The sequence below is a fragment of the Prenolepis imparis genome, unplaced genomic scaffold, assembly GCF_030444845.1.
Source record: "Prenolepis imparis isolate NDT839.2.m4 unplaced genomic scaffold, iyPreImpa1.0 SCAF_12, whole genome shotgun sequence".
Classification (NCBI taxonomy): domain Eukaryota; kingdom Metazoa; phylum Arthropoda; class Insecta; order Hymenoptera; family Formicidae; genus Prenolepis; species Prenolepis imparis.
In genome coordinates this window covers 3,551,496-3,573,309 of record NW_028141170.1, presented here as the reverse complement: position 1 = coordinate 3,573,309, position 21,814 = coordinate 3,551,496, and the positions used below count along the sequence as shown (strand labels likewise).

Below are 21,814 nucleotides of genomic sequence, written 5' to 3'. Positions count from 1 at the left end.
TATTCAAGTATTAAAAATTAAAAATAATTTTACATTCTTGAGAATTAAAACAAATTTATATCTAAATATCTATTTAAATACATTTTTTTCTAAAATAAAGGCATGTTCAGTCGATTCTCGAAAGTCTCGAAATATTATTGCCTCTTTTCCGCGATGCTGATCAACTATCTCGATACGTGTTATGCATTATATTCATAGTATCAAGAGGCTGTCATCGCTCATCGCGAGGGTTAGCAGTTTAACAGTTAGTCCACAATAAAATTAAATAAAATAATATTAATATGTTTTTAATTTGTTATAATACCTACTTTAAACTTGATTAATATTCTTGACAGTTATCAGCTGATAACTGTCAAAAATTATTAATCGCGGAAAAAGTATATATTATAAGTACATATTATAACATATTATATTATTTACAACATATTATAATTAAAATAATAATATTTTGTAAGTAATATAATGTGTTATAATACTTTATCTGCGATTAATATTTTTGACAAACATCAGCTGATAACTGTCAAAAATATTAATCGAATTTAAAGTATTAAAATATATTTTTTTAAACATATTATTTAATTTAATTTTATTTTATTTAAACTGTCAAACTGCTAACTCTCCCAATGACAGCTTCTCGATGCTAGGAATATAACGCACAACGCGAATCGAGACAGCCAATCAGCCTCGCGGAAAAGAGGCAACAATACTCGCGAGAATCGACTTAACATACCTTTTTTAGAAAGGGATAACTAAATTGGAAAATTGCTTATGTATGAATTGCTCTCTATTAAGTTTAAAATCTAATTTTATATGCGAATAAGAAAAAAGATTAGCTATTTTTATTGTTCTTTCTTCAATTTATTAAGTTAATAAAATTACTCGCGTAAATTAATTTATATTGAATAAATTTATTATTTGATATATGATATAAATGAATTAAAAGTGGATAAAGTTTGTTGATTATGAGCTGAAATGACAATTTCATCATTGTTGCATTTATAACACTGTTAATTTAGAAAATTGTTGATGATATCGTGAATTAGAAAAGATGAAGGGTCACAAAACTCAACATGTAAATAATTACATTTATTTATTTATCAATTTTACAATGTAACAGTGTGTATAGGATACGCTGAATATAGAATAATCTCTTCTTATCGTTTATTAATTAAGGCGATTAGTGTGTAAGTGACTTCGTCGGAACATACATGTATATTATAGCACGTGTGTGACTTATATTGGTCGCGATTAAAAATTCGAACTTTTGCGATTCAAATTTGTCTCGTAGTTCCGCGTTTTATAGACTTGATCGCGCGCAGCGTTACACTTACTTTCATTTGCGTTATATAACAATAGATTTGATATTAAGTATCCTGTAACGAAGTAAATTATTGTAAGACGTTAGTTTCTTTTTTTTTTTTTACTTCTATGGTACTCGATGCGGATAAGGCCACAATTAGTGTTTCCGCGAGTGCGTCCGCCGCACACTCGTACGCGTATGTGTTATGTATGTACGTCGTATGCGTGTACATGTGTATGTGTACGTGTGCGCGTTTTCTACCGTTTTTGCTTCTTTTTTTTATAAAATAATATGCTATTGCGAAAAATTTCGAGTATTGTCTGATGTATGTGTATATGTGTGCTTGTATGTGTGTATGTATGTGTTTTTATGTGTGTGTGGTGTTTTTGCGCGCGCGCGTGTGTGTGTGTGTGTTTTGCGTGTGTATGTGTGTGTGGGTGTGCGCGTGTACGATTTATACAGAACAATGATGAATCTCTACGATATGCGCTTGTTTTTTTTTTTCGATGAAAAGGGGAAAATAGAGAAGAAAAGAAAAGAAAGTCAGAGAAGAGAAGAGAGCTAGAATATTATTGAGCGATAATATAAAATACGTACACTTAATAAATTAACAAATTTTTTTGAAAAGATCTACGCGATTCTTCGAACGCGATTCGTCAAATAATTTTTTTACTCAAATCTTAAAATAGCTAAATTTTTTAAAAAATATTATTTTTAACAGATAATTGATCATTAGGCCATGTTTTCAGAAACTCATTTTTTGAGTTTTGTTCACAAATTAATAATGAGTACACTATAATATTTAGATGTTATTTTTTTTCTATTTGATAGATCTATACTAGTATTGTACAGAAAGGAAAAGAGAGAAAAAGACGTGATCATCAATTAGGTAGATTCGTGTGTGAATGTGTAGTGTGTATGTACGTGTATGTATTAAACCGTTGTGTTTTTCGCACACAAAATGTAAATTACACACACATACACGCACACGCTATATAAGACTCTCTTTTTGTGCGCACATGCGCATATCTCTCTACAATTGTACAAAGCAAAAATGATATTAGTAACATCACGAGAGCACGTATGCGGAACGATTAGGTTTATTTGTCATCCTAATCGTTTATATCGATAATCATTTTATTACAGTAAAGCGATTTGATTTCTCTTCATTCGCGAGCTCGCTGGTTGTGTATTCCTTTTTCTTTTCGATTCTTATTTCTTTCGCTCTTCGATATTTCAACGGGATGATCAAGCAAATCATCTCAAACATAGAAAGACACACCTGTCAGTCTTCTTTCCACAAACACACGTAGAACGAAATAACGAAGACTAATGTCGCTATAACTACGAAGCTAGAAATGATTCTCGTGTTCTCTCGCGCCGTCTTTTTTTCCGATAAATCGGCGCCATTCGTAAAATCACTATGCTGACCAAGACGAGAACTTGGTCAGAGGATTTCTGACTTTTCTAAAGAAAAGAAAAAAAAAAAAAAAAAAAAAAAGCGCGAAAAGTTTCGTCAAAGTACGTCGGTTTGTAATAAAACTTATCGCGACTCTGTTAATATATGCGAGCTTTCTTTTTATTATTCATAATTTTTATTATATTTTTCCGCAATCTTCGTCCTTTGATATGATTTTATAACATTTTTTTATCGTCTGCTGCGTTCGTTTCGAGTCCGAATTGTCAACTAATAAAATCGCGACGACGGTTTTTTCATTATGGCATATAATAGAATCCACTTGATTGTATATGGATTCTACGTTCCGGAAGTCCCGCTCCCCGTTCTTTCTTTCTTTTTGTTTCTTTCCGTCGATCCCGTTGTCATCCTCGTCGTCGTGAAGCCGCGCTTTACATCAATTTCAATTTGGCGCATTCAGGACAGATAATGTCGTCGCCATCGGTAATAAAACCACGTCCGACCAACGAGGTTTTGCAGCCCGCACAGATGAAACAATCATTATGCCAGTGTCTATCCTCGAATGAGATGAAACGAGTGCCGCCGATACCTGAATCAATCATCGAGTAGCGCTTAGATTAAATCAACTCCAAGTTTTAACGTTAATTCATAATGAATAAAAAACGTAATAAAAAAATTTCTAAGAATAAAGATGCATACGTTTACTGAAAAATCGATTATTATCATCGCGAAAGATAACATTAAATCTTTAACTTAAGAAATATTTTTTAATCGGCTCTCAATATTAATAAATAATAAATAAATAAATGTGTTCTGATGTTATAGAAGTCGGCTAATAGAGCCAAGCGCGAAAATTAATTTTTAATTTATCAGAACAGTATCTCTTGGTTTGAGATCACTGAGTTCCATTTGATTAATTATCAATTAACCTCGTACTTACAATGGAAAAATAGGCGAGAAAAATATAGGACCTATATTTTTCTCGCCTATTTTTCCATTGTAAGTACGAGGTTAATTGATAATTAATCAAATGGAACTCAGTGATCTCAAACCAAGAGATACTGTTCTGAAAAATTAAAAATTAATTTTCGCGCTTGGCTCTATTAGCCGACTTCTATAACATCAGAACACATTTATTTATTTATTATTTATTAAATCTTTAATTCTCGCGTAGGGATTTTTAGAGTTTTTTAAATATATAATATATTTTCATATTAAATAGAAATTTTAAATAAAAATTTTATATTAAATAGAATATTTTTATAATAAAATATTAATTATATGTAATATAATAGAATATTTTTTTAAATTAAAATTAGAGGTTGTTAATACGCTGTAAAATAATACATACCGGTAATTGGTTTGGAGCAAGCGGTGCACCTTTTGGCGAAAAGCTCGCCGAAGCATTCGGCACAATAGGGTTTGTCATCGCGCGACGTGAATCGCTGTCCCGCCAGGGAGTTGTTGCAGTTGCTGCAAGTGAAGCAGTCTCTGTGCCACGGCTCGTTCTTATATGTCACGCCGCCGCTAGTGATAATCTGTGTGACAAGAAGAAATTTTTACAGATTTTTCTACAGTTGATCCGTCGAGAGTTGAATCTGCTCAATACAAAATATTTTGAAAAATTAATACAATAGAAATTAAATAACTGACACACAGAATTGAAGAAAAGACAATGTTTGGCATATAAAAGATAAATTAATATGTTATACGAAAATAAATGTATATATATATATAAGCCTCGAAATTAAAAGAAAGAGTCTGTGATATAATGATCGATATATTTATATTGTCAATATTTCTACGTAATCATAAAATATCTATATTTACTTATAACAATTATATCTCATCAATTTATCAGACTGAAATTTAAGGATCTTATAGGGAGATCTCACTTTTAATTCATCTGTTACATTCGCTTTTTGGACGATATATGTAATAAACGAATGCGGGACAAGAATGCAAAGTAATCGTCGATACAGTGAAAGGAGTAACCCACCTTGTTACACTTAACACACCGGGTGGCGAATTTATCCTCATAACATCCGGCACAGTAAATCTCCTGTTCGCGCGGGATGAAACTCTTTGTACCAATCGGATTCTTGCAGACCACGCAGCAGAAACACTTCTCGTGCCATTGTCTGGTCTTATATTCCATCTTCTTAGTACCTGTAAATTGATATAAGAATAATGCATAAATATTGTTTAAAATAACGTATCTCTTTTGTGTAATTAAACAAAATTTAAATTTAATTTATATCGATCGAATTATTTAAAATACAATATAAGACTTTTTATTAATTTTTCTTTTTCAATTTTTTCTATATTCATAAATCCATCTTTTTATTACTAAAATTGTTCCTGCATGTTTGCCGAATTTATCGTGTCTTAATTAGCCACGAGAATACGGTAATCGCTGATTGCATGTCGGAAAGACTCACCATGAAAAATGCAAATTAGAATTTCAATAATTTAATGCAACGGAGGTCGTAGTCCGCATTTTACCGTCTAAACGAATGGTTGCATGCGGCGACTGGCAGGCTGCAAGTTCGCAATCGCGTGTACCGTCATCGTATTTTGCTCAAACGCTCCGCTAATAGCGCAATTCTTCACCGATTTTTTCGTGAATTTGCTATTAAACGCCCTTCGTTAAATTTAAATCGATTCGCGAAATTTCTTCGCCCTTGTCTCGCGCAAATTCCGTGCATTGCGACCCCATTACATTCTCGTATTGACGACTGTTTTTTTCGCAATCTACAATTAGCACACGCAGGCGATCGCATGGGAACAAGAACGATTGGACCAAAATTAATTAATATATTATATTAATAATATTATATTAATAAACTCTTTCGAGATTTGAATTACGCGATTGCTGATCAGCAATTGGAAAACTTTAATTGTTCACATATATAAGATTTTTTTTTTAGAAAGGAAAATACACTAATATGAATATAACCAGATAACTTGGAAGTTTTTATGAAAAAAATATTTTACATAGACCCCAGAAAGATTTAATTTTAATGTTATATATTTTAAGCATATCCTTTGTTGTAGATATAGATATTTAATTAAGAGAATTAATCTCATAGTTTTAAATATATTATATATGATAAATCATTGGGGATGATAAAGTTATCTTTATTGAAACTTTATCTAGAATATCATCCACTGAGATTATTTATCAACAATATCTCAGTATCATAATTCTTTTCATCAAGTCGTTGACTGATATCTAGCGGACATTTTAAAGAGACATCTTTGTTGATTCGGTCTTCGGTGATATGATTCCAATTTAAAAATATATTCCGATGAATCATATAGAAATAAAAGTCTCTCTAGGTGCACACAACGTATGTAAAATTGAAACTAATCACGCGGTGATCTTTTTAAAGTTATTTTGCTTGCTGCAAAATTACCATAATCTAGAGCTGGAAAAGGTCTCGGTTACTTCGTGTTCTCTTTAAGATTAGGAACATTATGCGAAGAACGTGACTTGATGCTGTCTAGCTGATGAGTATTGTCAGCTCGTTATCGTTGTCACGTTCTGGCCTGTGATTTGAGAAATGGGAAGATAATACCCAAAATCAATGACTAGGAAACGCGAACGTATTGTTTGCGCTAATGTCACATGAATTGCGTGCTTCAAAATTAAAATTGTTGCATCAATTTAATATAATAGTGCGAATATAAATATTATATATAAATGCTATTTATAATACATAAAATAATTATGAAATGTGTAAGATGTCCGTCGAAATTTTTTATAGATACTTATAAATAGCAATAAAATCCAATTCACATGACCAATCAATCAATGAATTAAATTTATTCATGCGGACTTAGATTGAGGCACAATAACGTGGGCGATTGCCTTGTCTCTTTTTCGCGTTTCTCATTAGTCATTCTCATTTTCTCACTACGTCCGAGGGACAAGAAGACGAATTAATAACTCTATTTCGAAAGGTGAGCTAAGACCCGGGCAAACGACACACTTAAATGCGACATTAAATATAATAACGTGTCTCTCATGAATCATCAGCTCAATTCTAAATGTTTACAACGTAGGATCACGTCTGTGAACGATGACAGTCTCGTGTGATGATTGAAGAGCTTGTTTTAATTAAAAAATGCTCGAATCTCTTTTTCCTTTCTTTTAAGGGTAGGCACACTGAGAGAATTTTCTCTTACAATTTACCCTGATTAATTTTACTAAATTGCATAGTAAAATTAAACATATTTTATATTTTATTGTGATAGATATTATTATTTTTATTGTGATAAATATTAATCAGAGAAATTCACATAAAATTCTTTCCGTACCATATTGTCCCACGATTACTACGATTTTCGGGGTAAATTCTAAGAGAAAATTCTCTCTGTGCAGAAACATAATGCGTCATGTATCAAAATGAGAGAAGTTTGTCGAAGTTTTAAGTTCTCGAAATATCTGAAGAACACTTACCGTATCGAGAGTCTCATTATTATGTATCGATGAGTACGTAATAAGTGTGATAATCGTCCTCGTCGATAGTAGATGTTGATTAATTGAACAGCGCAAGTGTTTATTCGATACTTACTGGCTCATTAATCATTGCGGATCGATTCGTTAAATTATTCATTCGTCGTCGAACATTCCGACGAGAGATTAAATCGAATTAGTTGCAACTATATTGTTGACTGATATAATTAACCATATGTAGATAGCTGTATAATTGTTCATTGTCATCATATTGTTAAGTAGGTAATTATATCCCTCTTACATTATATCCCTATCGCAATTTGACACTAACGTTATAATTAATCATGATTGATTTAAGATTATAATGTGCAAACCGATAGTATTAACATAAGATCTAACTTGTCATTCATTTGAGACCTAACTTATTATAATTCGTATCACGGTTAATAGCACTTTGCGATTAAATGAAGATTTTACTAAAAACAAAATATGAAATTAAATTAAGATTAAGCATAAAAAATCAGCTGTAAATATCATATGAGTATTATTATTATGAAAGCTTTCGCGTTAAGCTTGAAATATTCTAAACCAATTTAGATAAATAAATTTATCGCATCTATAATATTTAAAATAAATATAAGATGTGTATTCTTTCTGAAAAATTTTTATTTATATAATTTATGATTTTTTCCCCTTTTAAATAAATAAATAAATATTTTTTGAAAAATTTTATTCATGTATACCTGAGATGTTAATATTTGCAGTTATTTTGTTTTAATATATAACGACGCGAAGAACGCGCTAAAGATGGACATTCCGGTGTGTCCACGTATCTTTCGTATATGATACGTTGCCTTGTGGACCACTATGACTCAAGCGAAGATTCGTGACGTCACGTCAGGCAGGCAATACCACCGTATATGTATAAAGCTGATGGTCCAAGGTCGATGTGGTAATCTTACGCACGTCGTGTTAATCCATGAGTTATTCGCGCTACGAACGATGCGCTTATATGTAAAAATGGATATCTGTATAAAATTATACACCTTCATCAAAACTCATCAACATAAAACATTTATATGTAATTTACATATAAAACATTCTTATATACAGGGTGTCCCGAAACTACCGCGAGATATTTTAAAGGCAGATTCTCTGGCCAATTTAAAAACGATTTTTCCTCAGCGAAAATGTCGAGGGAGACCATCATTTTTTGCATGTTCCCAATTTTTGTCATCATGTATCTTTGTAACTAAGCCTTAAATTAAAATTCTATTAAAAGAAACTTTACTTAAAATTAATTGAAGAATGTGGTTTTGTTAATATTATATTTCTAGAGGGCTTAGTTTACGAGAAACCCTTTATTTTTAATCGCTTGTAACTCGAAAATTATTGGTGCCTCGACATTTTCTCTGAGGAAAAATCGTTTTTAAATTGGATAGAGAATCTGCCTTTAAAATATCTCGCGGTAGTTTCGGGACACCCTGTATATATATTATCTTAGCCACGTCATTTTAATCTTTTAGAATATAGAGATAATTTTAAATACAATAATATTTTATAAATACATATTTAAAGACATAACAATTTAAAACAACAATTTAATATAATATTTTAAACTCCTTAATTAACCACACGTTAATCGCACATATAAACCACACATATAAAGTTGCATGTTTTTAATAGAAAAAAAGTTATGAAATTTACTTGAAAAGTGTCTTTTACGCTCTAAATTGATTCTGTTTGTCACAATAATAAAATATTTTTTTCGGCAGTGTTATAAGATCTTTCGATTGCCGGAAATATTCTCAAATGCTACTTAAAAATCATCTGATATTAAGATATTTATTTATATAATATTGCGATTTTTAATAATATAAGGTATACAGAATATCTCTCAAAGTGCCAGTTGTTTCTTTAACCGCATTTTGCCTTTAGCAGTAATCTATTTATGCTTATTCTCTCTGGCTTATTTCTAGTCGGATGAGTAATAAGTGCAATAGAGACACTATCCATTTCCGTGAATATCACCATTAATTATCATAATCTTTCTTTCTGCTCGCCAATCGTTAATGCAATCGTTGAAACGGATTTTATGATTATCATTCAGCAAATTAATAACATGCTCTCATAAACCGACTCTCATACATATGTATACTGTGAGAGGTGGAAGTTGCTTTCCCTACGTCAAGTCTATATATAATTCAATGAGAGGGAGAAGCTACATCGGTCATAAAATTTCTTGACCCAGGCAAATTCTGTTTTACATCAAATGGAAAGTTATAAACTGCTCATCTCATACTTTTAATTTGTTTGCAAGTGATAGTTTAATTTTTTATTTTACTTTTTTAGCGTGTCTTTTAGTAAAAATTAAAATTTGACTAAACTAATAAATTATATATTATATACATATATATATAGAGCAATTTAATATATTAAAATAGAGAAATCAATATAGATTAGCCAATCGGATTCGTTGATTCGATTATTTTTTCCTTTTACATATTTGTCGAAAAGGTGCACAGTGAGATCTTCTCATATATGTATATATATTATATTTTTCTCAATTTGATTGATGGAAAATATATTTTTTAAATATAAAATTAAATGTCAAATTTAATCTTAAATATTTACGTCAAATATTGTTGTATAAATAAAATCTAAATTTTATTTAGAGATTGCGAATTCGCGGAAGAGATCGCAACTCGATAACGATATATTTGTTTGATTCGTTTATATCATCGATATTCAAACGTAAACAACATATATATCGATTTGCCATTACGTCTGATGATATCACTGATATTAATACACTAATATCAGGACTTCAAATAGAGTCATGTTTTCGATAATACGATTTCAATAATCTCGCACGTGTAATTGCATCCATCTTTTTTGACCATTTCAGCAATATAGCATGTACACACAAGATCATTACAAACACAAGTCCATTACAAATAACTGTCTATTTATTTGTCTCAGAATATGCGCAGTAATGCGTATTTAAACTTACAAAACACGTTATTGTAGATTTTTTATCACACTAAAGCGAATTCCAATGTATTTTGTAATGATTTATGTCGAACATTGTATAAGATCGCGCTGACAATATCTGCTTAGATATTTGCACGAACAAAAATTTACACAAATTACATTCACACATCAGAACAAGTGCGTATTAAATTTTTAAAGAAAATGTATCTTTTTGATAACGTCATTGTACAACTTCAGTAGATATTTTTTCAATTTTATGCTAAAGTACTTAATAACAATAATTATAATTAATAATTATAATCAGTATTTGCTAATTATTTTTTCCACATTTTTTTGTAAATTAATCCCAAATTTCTTTTCTTTGTTTAGATTCCGTTAAAAATCTTAATAGAATGTTTGTGTAGTATTTAGTATTTTTAATCACAGCTTTAATACACACACACACGCTATCAGACTCGACGTTTACGATATCGTGAGTCACATTTGCAATAAAATCAATCAGAGATACGCGAACTTGTCACGCAAATCTACTTGTTTATACGTTCGGGATTTTCTTGCACTTCTTTTTAATTGATTCAGAGTTTTTGAATTATAAACAGTTTTTAAAAAGTTCAAAAATTTTATATTTTAATTTAAATAAAGCTTGAAAGGTAAGCAAAGAACAAAAAAATTATGTTTTTTAATTTAATTTGGGCTTTATTTTGAGAAAATTTGAACTAATTTATGATTGTCACAAAGATGTGTTTAAAGTTTCATTTTATAATAAAACTTGAGAGGTGTTTGAATAAATGTTAAAGTATTTTATAAAAATTATATTAAACTTTTTTTTATACAAAATAAAAAAGTATATTTAATATGAAATGTAAACGTATTTCTTAAGTATTATTAAATTGTAAAGAAAAAAAATATTTAAACAATTTTTGAATATTTCTTCATTGAGGAAAAATTGATTTCACTTTTGTAAAGTAATAAGACAAGATATATCAACGTCAGAAACATATTGTAATTTTTTTTAGCTATCAAGATAAGTCATTTTTAATCACATAACTATTTTAGACTTGTCATTAAACAATAGACGTGCACATTCGTAAGAGTACAATGAGATCGCGTTAGTTTTCATACAGAAAAGATAAAATGTAAATTGATTGAATGTCATTATCATGTTTTAGTTTTGATTTAGTAAATGCTGTTATAATTAATATTTAATCGTGTCTTTTTTTCATTTATATACTTATTATTTTCACCTAATGATTATATCTATTTATATCAAATATGTAAAATTTGTCGAGAAAAAACATGATTTAATATATTTAACAAATAAAACTAGCATCATTAATTTTATGCTTATCTGCTAAGCGAATTATCTATGTAAAAACAAAAATAATATTTTATGTAAAAATGATGATAAAATTCTCTTTTCATTCTCATAAAAATCCTATTATGCTTATCGGATTAAATTATTCTCTCTTAACGGTTTCTCGAGATTAATGCGATTTACGGGCTCATTCGTCTTGAAAAATCAAAGTTATTTTTACGGATGATTCTCTCTCTACGGATGATGCCTCTCGTTGATGATATATTATGGAGCGGCTGATTTGAATAACCATATTTACCAATTACATCTTTGTTCGTATCGCGCGTGAGATTAAATTTAGAGAATAAAAATGTGTATAATGCAGTATTTGTGCGTCGCAAAATGACGTGGTTTTCTCGATCTTTGCCTGCTCTTTTGTGCAAATATTTGAATCAGATTTAAATGCAACCATTTTAAATGCAAGCCAGACGCAGACACTCGTGGCGGGGATATTCGCTGGTAATCTTCCACGCGAGCATTATCATTGATGATGATAAAAGGGACAAAACCGATAATTGCAAAACAAATGCATTAGCGTCAGGCTAAAGTAAATGCTACGAGAAAGTCAAGCGTTCATCATCATCGATCGGTTATCGATTCATTCGAGAATTGAAACTTTGCATCGGGTGATCCTCTCTCTCTCATCTCTCTCTCATTTTTTTTCGCTACACACATTACTCAACTGATTTCTGATTTAGCATCAGCTGGTTTTGTTAAGAGAATTTTGACAGAACATATTAGATGAAAAATCTTTAAACAGATCATATCAAATGCATCGTAATTTTAACAGTGTATGTTATCCTGCTTAATTCTCGATGTTTGATCAGTCTCTATTTGATCGCACATATTACCAAATAATTCTTTAAGTCATGTTAAATATTAAATGCAATCCTCGTCAAGTCAAGTAAAAGTTATTAAATTTAATGATTCTATACACGATATATTTTCAAAATGTATATATTTAAAAATATTTTCCATAATACTTGTATATACTTGTGCATTATAATTGTATATGTAGTTTACAACTGCATTATGATAGAATGTGAATCCTGCAGCATGTTTAATAACATAGTATAAAATTCTAATGTAAAACTGCTTTCATTTCGAGCAAAGTTTTCAAGAAAATATTGCAACTATATTAACAATAAAACAAATTAATATGTCGCGTCTTCTTTCTTATATCTGTGTGATCGATATAAGAAATTATATCTCGTGTAAAGAAATCATCTTATAATTCTTTCCCATGATTTTTCGCCGTCATTACAAAGTCCGAGCAAAAGTATGTACACCAAATATGGTCATGATATTTATATCATATTAATTAAAATATTAATTGTCATTAACATTGCGGCATAATTCACATTTGAAATAAACGCGATCGTCGCGATCACCTGGGTCTGCTTTCTTCGGGTCTCCGACCAGGCAATCCTTGGCCAAACAGCATCTGAATTTAGGGTCGCCCTCCATAGGAAACATGCTAAAGATCGCGACATCCTCGTCTTTTTCCTTTGCCCGCCTGATCCTTTCCTCGCCCACCGTTTTCGTCTGCAGGTGCAGCTTGCTCGATAGCCGTTCACTCAACGCGTCGGTGGCCATATTTTCTCTCGCGATTGAATCTCTCTTTCAAAGTGTTTATGCAAACAAACACGCTTGCATTCACCGGCTGTTGCAAAGTTTACACGAAACTCTCAGAAACAGCACTTTCTTTATTCGGTGCTTTGCATCGAACGCGATTGAGTCTGATTTGCAATCATGGTACAATTTTGAGATGAGAATTTGCGCGGGTAAATTATGATTATTTTTTTAATTAAAGTTTTTTTTTGCTCAATTGTTTTATCGAAGATTTATTCGAATTTTCATTTTAATTCTGAATTATAAATTAAATTATTTATTTCGTAGAGTTAGTATGGTCATAGAATCGAATTAACGAAACAGCGAAATGAATCGCGAGGAAAGAAAGGAGAGCCGAATAATCAAACGTGGCGAATCGAGCGTGCGATTGGGTCGAGGTCTTGCGAGCCACTGAAGGCAGACCGCTCTTCGGGTCTCGCTGGAGTCACCGTTGCGAGCAGGCGCAACGTGTGTTACCGTGTGATAACTTGATCGCTATACAATCAACGAGAGAGGCATTCTATATATCACATCCCTGTTTATATTACATATTTTTAATCTGCGGATTATATCTGGATACGTATCTCTAGATGTTAGCTGTGGAGTCACACTAATTTAAAAAAAGTGCGCCTTGTGTAGAGATTTGATTCTGCGATCGATTCATTTTTTCGAAAAAAATTTATTCTTTCGACATCTTTTTAAAAATTACACTAAATGTACAAAATTTTTAATACGATAAAATCTTCATTTACACGCAGATCAATGGAAGAGAAGATAGTAGTAGATTTTAGAGTAATTAAAATTTTCTAACGCATTAATGGCTAATATTATTAACTATAAAACATTTTTTGTTCTCGATTATATCGCAGTCAGTTGCAAATTTTTCAAGGATTTCGCATATTGTCAACTTCGATCATCGATTAAACTATGAATTGGGATTATATTCACTTAATGTGTTACTATATACAGAATTGTGCAGAATCATAATCTCTCAAATTTAACAATGGATTTTTTACCCGATCTTATAAATCTGTTTTTTACTACTCAATTAAGATATTAATGCGATGCTGAAAGTCTTGCAATTATAAAGGATTAAATGTGTGTGAAGAAGCTTTTCGTGAATTAAGCTATATATAATAAGAATAGCAAATAATGATTTAAATTTATTTTAAAAGAAAATACATTTATTTTGTTATACACTGATTTTTATATATAATATTGCCTTACTTTTAATTCTATTAAAATTAGTTTGAGGCAAAAATCATGCGGACAAGAAAGTTATGAAATCTTTAATTCATATTTGTTGGCAATTTTTACTCTTTTATGAATTATGAATTATATTAATAGACAGTTACTCACATTTTAAAAAGTATCCAAAGATTTTTCTTGAAAAGTAATTTTCGTAGTTACACTAAATGATTAACGAATCTTTTTTTTTTTGTTATTTCTTCTGTAATTTTTTTGTAATTGATAATTTGAAAACTTTGTGATCATGTAAGTGTTCTTAATTTTTCAATTTTATTCTTTAATCAGCATCGTAAGAAGAAGCTATGATAGAAACAGAGATAGAGAGCAAAAAAAATCTCGGGCAAATTGCATGTTCGCGATATCACGAATCTGATCCCATTTTACTAGTGATTTCAAAGATTGATATGTAGTTTGCAATATGTCGAGTTCCGGACACGCGCTGGCACCAAATTATTCGCGCCGACGATTCCTCGATCGTCGTTCTAATAACAGCACCTTTTTATCTGCCAACGGTGAAATTGAGATTAGCTTCGACTCCCACCCTATTTGACCTTCCTCAATATGATGTCACGCAAATTATTCCTAACGAGCGGATATGAACGCAAGAGTAGCGCTAGCTGAATCTTGATAATTAATGATTCCTTTTGATCGCGTATTTTATTTCTTTAATAATTTACACAAGTAATAATTTAATGTATATATAATAATAATTTGTATTTAATAATTTAGGTAAAGAAGAATTTATCAGTGAAAAAAAATTATTGTTTGCGATTTATTAATTGATTAATCTTCTCTGCAAAATCTCTTGGTATCAAAAGCATAGCCTTCCGCGTTTCCTAAAAGAACTAAATCTTCTTCCTAAATTCAAGACGAATTTCTCTCACCTCTCTTATATTTCATCTTTAAGTTCACATCTCTTTGAGTGCTTAAATATTCAAATTGCGTCATATATATTTAGAGAAGGAATTTCTCTCATCTTTTATCTTATCAAGATGTGCAAGTTTACATACTCTTTTGAGCGCTTAAATATTGAAATTATGTCATATTAATCTTGAATAGAAATTACATTTACGTTTCTTAATCGTCTTAAAGATAACCAGAGCTCCCGATTCCCTTTTCTAGCAGTTTTTAAGCATCTTGTAATCTTTCGAATGCTACATTATAATATAAACCAACGATTACGCATTCTAAATTAAACAAAATCGCTAAGAATAAAAGAAAGGTAGCTGCAATTTAATTAAGATGTTTATGCAGAATAATTTTACATCGCTAATAAAGAACTGGCGAATTAGACGTAAAAAGATGTGTTCTCAATTTCAAAATGGCTTACAATAATTGGTCTGTGTCTGGAGTCTCACGGAGCCTTGACTCAGTTACCTTAATAAGAAACACCAAATGCAAGATCTATATTGCTTTTCTCTTTCTCGATCGTCCGTGCTCCGTGCCTGACACCATGAATCACTGTCTGGGAACGGATTCGCCAATGATCGATCAAAAACAGGTGTTAATGTGATTGTAGGTGGAAATTACTAGATTAGTTTCCAACTTGACTTTTCATTCTTCATCGTGATTATTATACTCTCCATATCTCTGTCTTACTTTACAAATTATATTATTCTCTCGCGTTTATTTGCATTTTATAATATAATTAATTATTCAGTGATTATTCAGTGAGACAGCTAGATAACCGAAGTATTTATCGTTTGTATGTTTCATTATATAGGTATAATATAAATATATAAATATGCCATTTATATGAAGCGAGCAATGTAATCGATGTGTATGTATATAATATTATATATATCGATTACACTGGTTGCGTATTAGATGGCATATTTATATTTATATTTTTACGTTCACATTTATTTTCGCATTTATTGCTTTTTGGAAGGCATGTTCATCTTATTAGAATTTAATGACGCTATATAAATTTTTTACAATGCAATAAACTGCAAAGATTATTAACGAGTCATAAAATCCGTAACCATTTTCAGATTTCTGGAACACGCGCATTTCAACTTTCTATTTTTCCTATTTTGCTTAAGAAATGAAAAAATGAGAGACAAGAATGATATATGTTTTTATACGTTGCACAAACTGTTATTACAACAGTTATAAATAGTTATAGCATATATTATCCACAGGACTAGAGAATCTTTTTCGCGAATAATTAAATTTTATACGGCAAATACAATTTTCTTCAAGTTTTGTGAAATTTTTATGTCCTTTTTGTTTTTAACAAAATTAAATAGAAATGACATATTTTTATATTTCCATTATTTATATGAATATTATAAACAGCTGTATATAACAAGCAGATGTAATATCCGCGTCGGATATAAATATCCGATAAACATATTCATACTTGGAAAAGCAGGTACAAAGTCTTGTGATATGTTAAGAACTTTCTTTATATTGGAAAATTGGTTACATATATAATGTTAACGAGATTACATACCAGCACGGAAGATCTCGCCGCATCCATCGCAACGGCTGGCGAACTGAGCGTCGTAGCAGTTGCCGCAATAGATCTTGTCCACCTTGCTACCAAACTGTTTGTCCACCAAAGACACTCTGCACCTGTTGCAGAGGAAGCAGGCTTCATGCCAGTGCTTGTCCTTGTACGACAAATCCTGAAAACGACATTTCATCACGTCAATCTTTTTCTTCCAATTTATATTTATTGCCAAATTTTTATTTCACATAATTTCCGTAATTATTAAAAATCAGCTACTATTATTATGCACTGTTTCATCAAATATATTTCGTTTCAAAAAATTGTCTGTTAAAATCGTAGAAAATTTCTTTGCAATTAACGGTGCAGAAAATTATAATCTTTCTCAAGTATGTAAAATCACGCGTATCTCGATAAAATTAATCACTTCAACGGAATTGTTGCGGATGCTGCAATCGCTAAAAATTATTAATCGTGTAAATTACATGATTGCATAATACGCGGTGATGACAGTCGCGAGGAAAATAACGTGTTCTAACTTGCCCATAACTATGGGTCGATTTTTGTGCGCGTAGGAACGAACGAAATTTTTTATTATATTATAATAATAGCGATCGCACGTGCGAGAGAGCGAAAATCGGTGCTTGGAACCGATACACGGATACCCGGCACCTGCATCATCGCTTCTATTTCTAGAAATGAGTAAGTCAACGCCCATGCCTCTCCATCTATTGACACCTGGTCTCGTAATCATTCGACGGCCGCTAATTGCGTCTTTGGACTGTACAACGAAGTAATTTATCGTTCGCGTACGCGTCAAAGCGTATAACTTAGGAAGGACACCATTTTACGAGCGATTCTGAATTTAACCGCGTCCGTTGCAATAAACGTTTTTTTTTTCATATATAATATAAATATAGTTTTTAAATTATTCATTATGCTATTATATTAGACATGACTGAAATTTAATATCAAATTATAAGAAGAAATTATAGGAATTATAAGAAGATCTTGAATGGTTTATATATACTTGGGTCTTACAAAAGTTCAGATTTTTAAAAAAATTAATGTAGACCCGAGTTTCAACAAATTACATATAATATACTTTTCATGTGAAAAATATTTACCTTGGAGTCAATGCCGATGATTTTGCTACATTCTTCGCAGCCATTGGCGAATACACTCTCGTAGCACTTAATGCAGTAAGGATGCTCGTCTCTGAGAACATAACGCTGTCCTGTTAGGGATTCGTCGCACTGCCAGCAACAGAAATGGCCGCTATGCCAGTCCTTGTTCATCGCCTTTGTGTATTCGCCACTGAAAATCAACTGCAATGCGAATACCAAGCGTTTAGAATTTTCGATACACAAGTATTTGTAAAAAAATTAATCTCAGAACATTTACATTGATCGATTGTTCGATTATTTTATAAAAATCTAATTCTCTAATTTTCTAATTCTCTAATTCTCTAATCTAATCACACATAAATCTTATGTTCTTCAAATTTGAGTAGTGTGTGATGCTTTGCACGTATATTTTTATGTGAATCATTCCACCCTGTTTTAATAAAAAGAATACTCAATGTTCGGTAACTTTATTGCTACTAATTCTGATGCTAAAAATATATGCAATGTTGATATCAATAATTGTGCTTATCACAATATTTGTCAAATTTTTATTTTTAATAATTTGCTTTAATATTAGATTTATGTACTAATTATATTTCTCCTAGAAAAAATATAAATTTTAATCATGGGTTAAACACTGTAAATATATTGCAAGTTAGTTTGCTCATAAAAAAATTTGTGAAGTCTAATCGTAAGAATTATGTCTAAATTAAATTTTTTATATACATTTTTAGCAGGGATTTCCACACCTAATTGTGGAAATTTAATACATCGAGAGGAAAAGTCACACACGTTATAATCGCGTCTCAAGACGTTTTTTTTTCACAATTTTAAAGGGAACGACGTAAAAAATCCAAGAGTTCTGGAGATAGCGCGGTAAGGAAATCGCATGCTCCTCTCATCGTGTTTTTCTATCTCGTGTTTTGCTGTCTCGTCGAGAGTCTCTTCGATCGGCTTTCTCGATTGTGCGTGATTATGGCGAAACGGAATCGTTGGTTCGTGCTGGTAATATGTACCTTGGATGAGTGCTGTTGTATGTGCTGGCTGAGTATTTCTGTACAAAGTCATATCTATCGTGACATGCGTATGACTGTACAATCTTGTCTCGATCGCGCAAGTCAAACGAGTGTTCTTTTTTGCTTTCTTAAGGGCACCTATATGTTTTATCGGTCTTCGTAGAACCATTGTAATTTTTGCAAAAAAAAAAAAAAAAACGAGTTATTTCTATTATGAATAAGTACAAGCAATAAAGAATGATTTTTTAAAGACTGATAAAAAAATAATAATATGTATATATAGTATCATTTTATGAAAATCGTCTTTCTTTTATGAAGAGCGTCTTTCATCTATTCGAGTTTTCCTGAAGTAGTTCCTGGGTTTGGCAAAGTACGTACATCGAGATTGTGGTTTGAAGTCACGAAATGTCAGAGGACATCCGGAGAAAATTATTTCCGGCGAGTGATATCGTTTTAGATATGGGTAACGTGATCCTTGCGTGACGAGATCGCGGTGTCTAAAGTTAATCTTTCCTCATTCACGGTTATATTTGGCTGCTCCTAAATCGCTTCGAGTTTGTTACGAGCGAGCAGAGTAAGGAAGAGTGTTCATGAGGTTAAACTGCGTTTCCGGACATAATCCAATCGCGAAAGTAAAACCGCAAAAATATATTGGTTATTTCAATTCCCACGTAATACGAAATTAACTCTAAAGAGCGCAAGAGAGCGAGAGAGAAAAAAGAGAGAACTGACAGTAATTAATTTACATTAAATTAAGTTGATTTAGATCGAATTAAATTAAGCTTGATATAATTTTTATAAGATCATATCTCGATATTTTTTGAAAATACTCTCTACATTTATTCTCATCAAAATTAAAATGCAACGATTAAATTTCGCGTTTTAATATCGAACATTGAAATGATCAAGATTATACCGATTTCAAGTAAAATTATTTCCCAAATAAACATCTGAAAAACATCCAAAAATGCAATAGATAATGCAATATTAGAAATTTTAAAAATATCTTTTGAATATTTTATTTTAAATTAGTTGTACTGACAATCTTCGTTAAATTTGCTTCCCTTAGTCCTTCTTCATTACTGATCCGTTACCTCTTTTTAGACCGTAATCTTACTTATCGGAGAAAAAATTCACTCAATTAAGATCAGCTTCAAGCTTGAAGCGCAACCGCGAGTATTTATATTATTTGGGCTGCTACCACTATATTGTTATCGCGATGTTTTGAAGGATATTCGCTCTCGAGATTCTATTCTTGAAGGATTTGGATGGCGAGCGGATCGATAGTAATGACAACGACGACGACGGACCGCCATTAAGAGGAGCAAGAAAGAAAGAAGAATAAATGATAAAGAGGCTATGCGGGTCTGCCGGATTATATCGTCAGCCAGCACATACTCTTCGATGGCGTGGTGATTGTTCTGCGTGCTGTCGACCTCCGTGATCGTGACCTCCGACGCGTTCTGATCGTTGCTCTCCCGGCGCTTGGTCGTCTTCTTCACTTTGCGCACCTTGCGCTCGGTGGTCGTGTACACTACACTGTCTACGTCCGCCATCTCTGTGTTTGACCCTTTTCCGTCTACTCCGTCACGACGTGCTCTCTCGTCTAAGCGATAAAATCGACTGAGGACTGTCTTGTCTTTTGGCAGCTCTCTCGAAAAGAGGAAACGGATGCAAGAGAGAAAGGAAAGGAAGATAGAGAGAGAGAAAGATGAAAAAAGATTAAGAGAGTCCGCGAGTTTTTCGACGTCGGTTTGGAAAAAGAAATCGGAGCAGCGAGACCACTGGTGCGGGGCTACTACTGCTCGGCGGCTTTCGAGCTTGCGAACTGACTGACTGAAATCTAGGATCGGTCCCGCTCTCCGGGCGTCATCATATCGGATACGCTATTTTCGGCGTCGCGACGACTCCAGAAACGTGCCGCGCGCGCCCGCCGTCTTCCCGTCACCACCCTTCCTCCCCCGTTGTCCTTCCGCACCCTCCTCCCTGTCCTCCGACCGCTCTTTTCCCTCCTTCTCCTTCTCTTGAATTCTCGATGCAGTGTGCCGGGTGCAACTTTTCTACGGTACGCCCGTCTACTCTTTCTCCTCGTCTTTCTTTCACTCTTCCTCGAATTTCTTCATCCCTGCCCTCTTCGTCTCTCTCGCTCAGGATACGATTATATATTTTCATCAGTCGCCGATCTTCTCGATGACATCCCCGCCTCTTCAACATTTCTTTCTCGCGCCGTCTTCCTTGTACGAGTATATGTCTGGAGTATCCTGCAGAGAGCTCCGATTGCGCGCGGGGAAGTGAAACAGAGTCGACATAGTCAGCCGCGAATGCTGGACGAGCTTTGCTTCGCGGCGCGGTTAGAATTTTTCGAGGAGCGGGAAAACTGCAATGCGGGCAGATACTTGGTTAAAGCCAGCTATCCTTTCAGCTTTATTCTCCGTGTTAAATTGTTGATGTCGTCGTCGCCGCCCCCACCGTCGCCATTGCGGGCGACGGTCCCGAAAATATGCGACGAGAATTCATTTTTCATAGACACGACCGAGTCGCATATTTTTATATGTAATCGGCAATTTATTTTTACTGCGAATTATTATCAATCTCAATCGATTTAGTCAGAGACTATATCGTTTTTATTAAAATCAAAGGAAGAGAAGGAGAAATTTTTAACGTTACCTTAATAACGTTTTCAAGATGAGAAAAATATTGTTTTAACAGTATAGGTAATGTATTAAAGTTAAGAGAATTAAATATTGTTTTAACAGTATAGGTAATGCATTAAAGTTACGAGAATTAAATTTGAAAGCTCATAACTTTTTTTTTTAATTGGATTAATCAA

At 32.3% G+C, this 21,814-nt stretch overlaps 1 protein-coding gene and 1 long non-coding RNA gene across 13 annotated transcripts in view; one reads left to right on the top strand and one right to left on the bottom strand.

The window, feature by feature from the left end:
• The window catches only part of LOC145943640 (uncharacterized), a 63,960-nt gene that overhangs the window by 2,342 nt on the left and 39,804 nt on the right, over nucleotides 1-21,814 (top strand). The window lies entirely within an intron of this gene.
• Nucleotides 1,693-21,814, bottom strand: part of Lmpt (four and a half LIM domains protein limpet) — a 109,306-nt gene continuing 89,184 nt past the window's right edge. For 7 of the 12 annotated variants that reach the window (XM_083051308.1, XM_083051302.1, XM_083051309.1 and 4 more), the window contains 5 exons: nucleotides 17,969-18,169; nucleotides 16,845-17,019; nucleotides 4,717-4,886; nucleotides 4,069-4,255; nucleotides 1,693-3,306 (listed from right to left, as the gene is read on the bottom strand). In XM_083051308.1, coding sequence (XP_082907434.1) covers nucleotides 3,149-3,306; nucleotides 4,069-4,255; nucleotides 4,717-4,886; nucleotides 16,845-17,019; nucleotides 17,969-18,169 — 891 coding nt within the window. In that variant the 3' untranslated portion in view covers nucleotides 1,693-3,148. Of the gene's footprint in view, nucleotides 3,307-4,068; nucleotides 4,256-4,716; nucleotides 4,887-12,918; nucleotides 13,552-16,844; nucleotides 17,020-17,968; nucleotides 18,170-18,984; nucleotides 19,145-19,362; nucleotides 19,682-20,382; nucleotides 20,830-21,814 lie in introns of those variants that run through there. The other 5 variants (XM_083051310.1, XM_083051314.1, XM_083051312.1 and 2 more) reach the window with 5 other exon arrangements.